Source organism: Quercus robur, chromosome 6 (assembly GCF_932294415.1).
Source record: "Quercus robur chromosome 6, dhQueRobu3.1, whole genome shotgun sequence".
In the NCBI taxonomy this organism is placed as follows: domain Eukaryota; kingdom Viridiplantae; phylum Streptophyta; class Magnoliopsida; order Fagales; family Fagaceae; genus Quercus; species Quercus robur.
In genome coordinates this window covers 8,245,829-8,251,580 of record NC_065539.1, presented here as the reverse complement: position 1 = coordinate 8,251,580, position 5,752 = coordinate 8,245,829, and the positions used below count along the sequence as shown (strand labels likewise).

The following is a 5,752-nucleotide window of genomic DNA, read 5'->3' as shown; positions in this document are numbered from 1 at the left end:
TATGAGTTTTCCTCATCTTTTCATTGGATTCTTGGTTGAGGTTCATAGGAGTAGTTCTTCTGCTCATGCTCTTTTCTTCCCGATTTTTATTCATCGGATTTTATTGCATTTAGGTTTAGAGGAGTTTCCTGCGTCTAAGCCTGTACACATTATAGCTCCTATAGTTGCCACCTTCCTTAGGCAGAGAGCTGCTCATATGAGAGCTAGCTCTAAACACCCTAGAGTTGAGTCTTCTTCGAGTGTTTCACCTCCTCCTCCTCCTTCTTTAAGTGATCCAACTGCTGATGAGTATGTTGATTCGACTACTGTTGCTGCTCCTCCGCCTTCTACTTTGGATGATTCGAGCATTCGTCGTATGTTAGATACTGTCATGACCATTAAGGCAGCTCATGGTCAGCTCTTGGTGGACATGCTCACGAAGCTTCAGGCATTGCGTGCAGAGTTGGTGAGCTTTAGACGGTCACCTCGACCACCACCTTTTAATGATGAGTCTTGATTGCCCTTTGGCAATTCGTCACAAAAAGAGGAAGTACATATGGATGGAGATAGGGGGAGTTTTTTTTTTTTTTTTTTGGGAGCTTTGGAGCTTTAGATTGTATCTAGGTGCTTCACATTGTACTTTTTTTTTTGGCTAATGATGTCTTTATTTTTTATGAGTTGTGTATGATAGGGGGAGACATTATGTTCTTATTTCTATTTCTTGTTTCACATTGTGCTACATTGATTATTGATTTATATTTATGAGGTTATTCATGATATATATCTTTTATTTTATGTTATGTGAAATCAAGAATTTATTTTGTTTTACTTGTATTTTTCACATGCGTTTATGTGTTTGTTAAGTGTTACAGGAATATACAGATTGGTTCAGTCGTGCTGCTATTTACACTTGCAACTGATAGATAGTAGTTAGGTTGAATTGTTTTTGGTTGAGCTGTTTTTGTAACTTTGAGCATTTTGTTTTGGTATGTGTTTTGTCATAGATTGCCAAAGGGAGAGTTTGTTAGGTTCTAAGGTATTAGTAACTAATGTAATAGACCCTCAATGTGTAATGTTGGCAAACCATGATCAAAACATATAGTCTAGATTTAGGCTACTCAAAGTGTGTTTTTGTATAAAGTTGGAATCGAGTGTACTGTAGAATTTATTGTGTAAATCTGCAAAGCTCAATCGATCGAAGCATGTGCAGATTGTTTTTCTGCAGAATTTTTCAACTCAAGCCCAAGCTCGTATGACGTGTAGGGTTTAATTTTTTGCCTTAAGTATAAAAGGAAAAACCCTAGCCACATTTTACTGTTGTTGTTTATGCTGTGTGTATGAATCTCTTGTGAGATCTAGAAGTGTTTGCCTTCATACATACTTAGGGTTATCAAGATCGAGATTGATATCGAGAGCTTGGTGATCGTTTCAGTTGCTGCACAAAGAGCTTAAAGAGAAACACAAGTAGGAGTACTTGTGGTTACTGTGAATCCAAGAAAGAAGTAGTCCGTGGACTCGGAGCTGTCACGTGGCCGTGGTAGTAAGTTTTCGACTCGAGGTAGCAATAGGATGTTAGTGGTCTAAGTCGCTATTGTAAAACTTCAATTCTTTCATAGTAGATCTGTTTTACCTTGAGGATAGCTAGGTTAAATCCTCCCCAGGTTTTTTACCGGTTTGGTTTTTCTGAGTTATCATATTGTTGTATTCTTTATTTTCCGCACTGTTTCAATGATATGATTTATCTGTGTTGACCTAGATCTGCATAATTTACCTAAGTTAATCACTTGGCTAAATAACTAGGTTAATCTTGTTTGTGTTTAAGGGGTCTAAAAACGTACAATTAATTTTATATTTAGATATAATTTTATATATTTTTGACGATTTATATTCATTTTAGAATTTAAATTAAATAAGAAGAGCAAAGAAGAACAATAAAACCAAAGAAGAGTCATGGACATTAAAATTAATATAATACATAATATACATATTTTTAGTTTAAAGTTTTAAAAATAATATAAACATTGAAATAATAATAATAATTGAACAATGCTGAAATAACAAGAGTTGCAAGATTAAAACGAATATCGATTATGAATTTACAACGATCAAGATTTGTAGTGTACAAATATAGTGTACAAAGAGGTGTTCAATAATCCCCAAAGATATAAAATTTTCATTAGAGCACAATTGGTATGTTACAAAATAATAACTTTTTATTTAAGTTTTATCATTTTATATTTGATAATTATTATACCAATACAATTTATTCATTTTGTTATTATAATAATTATTTATTTCGTTATTGTTTATCAAATAAAATATATATTACATAAGTTTATGATAAAAACATGCAACACATCCGCCTTTAACTAGTATATCTATAAGATTAATTATTCAAATTAAATTTTAATTACCAAATTGACTTTAAAAGAAAATCAATCGTATACAACTCTTTTTTTTTTCCACTTTTTTGAAGAACAAACATGCAAATAGGGAGACTAAATTGGGTTTTAATAAAAGGCACAGTACAAACACCCACTAAAAAATCATGTTAACTTTTAAGTAAGGATGAAGTAAGTTTTTATCATGGTTTAAGAACCGGACCAGACAAGCCAATCTAATCGGTTTAACTGGGAATTGGGTATCAGTTCGGTCTGGTAAAAATGCCCAAAACCAGACAAAAACTGGCCAAAACCGGTAAAAATTGTGAACTAGAGGCAAATTTGATTTTACTCCAGTACGATTTTTAAAACCATGGTTATTATACAAACAACACACACTTTTTAAGCAACATAGACAATTACTCACCCTTAATAGTTTTTAATACGGTATTTACTGGGGCCTCATACTGTCATACAGCCTGCTTCACTTTCTGGCCGTCGCTGCAAGTTCATCTCTCGCACTGCTTTGCTAGATGAGACAACGCATTGAAAGAAGAACCACCTTCAGTCAAAGCCTTTCCCCCACTGTTTTTTAGTTCCTTAACTCTAGCCCTCATTGCCTTCCCATCGTGACCTTCCATTACTTTCCTTACCATCATTTCAATCTCCTCCCTTCCGATTATTCCTTTAGTTGGTGCAATTTTGGGACGCACAGCCACTCCTAACTCCTCAGCTAGCATCGTTGCATTCATTTTCTGCTCTGCATATAGAGGCCATGCTATCATTGGCACACCATTTAGAATACTCTCCAGCGATGAGTTCCACCCACAGTGTGATAAGAAACCCCCTATTGAAATATGGCCCAGAATTTCCGATTGTGGCGCCCACTGCGTGACCACTCGTCCCAAATTTTGGGTCCGTTCCAAAAAGCCATCAGGCAAGTAATCTAAAGCGTTACTGCCTTTGTCTTTGCTGGGTGGGCGTAGCACCCAAATAAATCTCTGTTGGCTAAGCTCTAGACCCCAAGCAAGCTCGGTGATTTGCTGGGCTGAGAGAACCCCAGCACTCCCAAACGATATGTAAACTACCGACTCAACCGGTTGGTCATCCAGCCAGTCCAACAACTCGCTCTTCGAACCAGACGGTTTAACCGGTCTAATCAAAGGTCCGACCGCGTAAACCGGCACTGAGCCGTAACCTTCTTGTTCTCTCATTGCTTTAAGCGTTGTGGTGTCCAAATCTTCCCACGAGTTCACCAAAACCCCATCACTCTGACGCATCTCTAACCCAACTTGTAAGAACACACGGTATTCCAGCTTGGTCCGGTCCAACAACGGATCAACCACATCATCGGGTCGAACCGACATGCAACCAGGCAACCTGAGTTGTTCCTTTTGAACAACGTATTCTCCATCTACTTCCTTGTCAAGGACAGGAGCATATAACATTAACGCAAGTGGCCATGCAGAGGAAACAAAAACGTACTTTAACATGTGAAATTCATCAGCCACATCCAGTACCGGTGTTCCGAAAATGTCGACGAAGAGGGCGGTCGGGCTAAGCTTCATGGCTGAGATGGAGGACCTGATAGTGGGACAGATTTCGCGCATGATGGCCGTCAACCTTGTGAATTTCTGAGCATTGGGTTCGACTTTGCTGGAGATGTCCACGGGAGGTAATTCGATGAGGTTTAGGAGTTTCCGAGTCCTGGCTGATTCGACGAGCTCCGATTCGCCGGCTGAGGAATGAGATTCAACTACCACAAAGAAGGTGACGTGGAGGTTGTGATCGACAACGAGGTGATTGCCTAGCTCAAGGTCGCGGACAAGGTGGCCAACGCCGGGGCTAGATACTATTACTGCATGTGTTTGTGGCATTGGATTTTCCATGGATTAATGGAAGACAACAAGAAGATGAAAAAGCTACTAGTCTTAAGGATAAAGGAAATGGATCTTTTGCAATCAATTATTTATAGCCAACATAACTTGTAGATGTGCTCTATCGCCCTTTTCTCTTTTACTTGTTGACCTGTGGATTTAGCATATGTCTTTGTCATTTGCCGTAGGTGAATCCTGGTAATTCAACAAACCCAACTGCACCTGGGCAGTGGGGCACTAAAACCTCGTCATATCTCCATCTAAAACAACAATAGTACATAAACGTTTGATAATTTATCGGAAAACATCCATTTCTTTCCTCCTTTACGCATTGACTTCCATGACTTTACAGTATACACAGTAATACGGAAAAAATATTTTAAAAAACCATATTGGCATGGAGCCCATACTATTGTTTTCATTATTAGTTCGCTTCTCGACGGTTCTGATGTAGATTGCATATGAGAGGGTTGACTGATCGTTGAGAGACGATAAGTTTTAAAAATGAAACATCCTCTGTTATGACTATGGGATCTCTTATTTAAACTAATTTTCGACGGCAAATGGCAGACTTATTGTTGCATCTACCAATCAGGCCAGTACTTGCGAGCATGTATGGGCGTTATTAAAGAACACATTTACAATTTTTTTTTGTATAAGAGAACACATCTAGGTGGACTATAAATAGTAGTTTTCAGTTAGCTCGATCAACCGATAAAGTCTCTGACGATTGAATAAGAGATTTGATGTTCAATTCCTGTCTACACTAAAAAACTGATTGGTATCTTGGTTTAATAATAAAGTCTCTGATAGTTGAATAAGAGGTCTAGATTTCAATTTCCGCTTATACCAAAAACCGATTGATGTCTTGTTCTCATCAAGGGTGGACACCAATTGTTAAAACTCTCTAAAAAAAATAAGAAATGGGAACATAAAATTTCTGAACTTTTTTTATGACAACATATCTGCAACTAACACATATGGCATGTTGTGCATAAATCACAATAAAATCATAATGCATGGAGTACGCACACAATTTTTTATTTTAAAATTTTTAATTTGTAATATTACTTACCTTAATAAAATTGACATGAATAATTCAAATAAAAGTGATGTTGTTACTTTGACATTTATTAAAAGTTATAACAAATATCATGACACAAACCTCTCATAAATAAATATGTAATATTGTTGCTGCTTACGCCAAATCAATATATTATTTAGGGTAAATTCCAATAAACTACTTTGAGATTTGGGCTAATACTAACAAAGTTCAGAACTTTTCAAAAGTGACCAAGTTGGTCCTTGGACACAATTTGGTCCCTAAACGGCATTTAGGCCCGTTAGCCATTCTCAACTTAACCTATCTTTTCTCCTCTATTCTCTCTCTCTCTCTCTCTCTCTCTCTCTCTCTCTCTCTCTCTCTCTCTCTCTCTCTCTCTCTCTCTCTCTCTCAAACGCTCTCTCTTCTCTTTTCTGTCTCAAACGCTCTTTCTTCTCTATTCTCTCCCTCTC

At 37.3% G+C, this 5,752-nt stretch overlaps 1 protein-coding gene across 1 annotated transcript; it reads right to left on the bottom strand.

Annotated features, from left to right (window-relative positions):
* Positions 1-2,518: 2,518 nt before the first annotated feature.
* On the bottom strand, positions 2,519-4,428 carry LOC126732582 (anthocyanidin 3-O-glucosyltransferase 5-like). Its single transcript, XM_050435526.1, has one exon. It carries the CDS (start codon positions 4,247-4,249, stop codon positions 2,870-2,872), a length of 1,380 nt encoding a protein of 459 aa, XP_050291483.1. The 5' UTR covers positions 4,250-4,428; the 3' UTR covers positions 2,519-2,869.
* Positions 4,429-5,752: the final 1,324 nt, after the last annotated feature.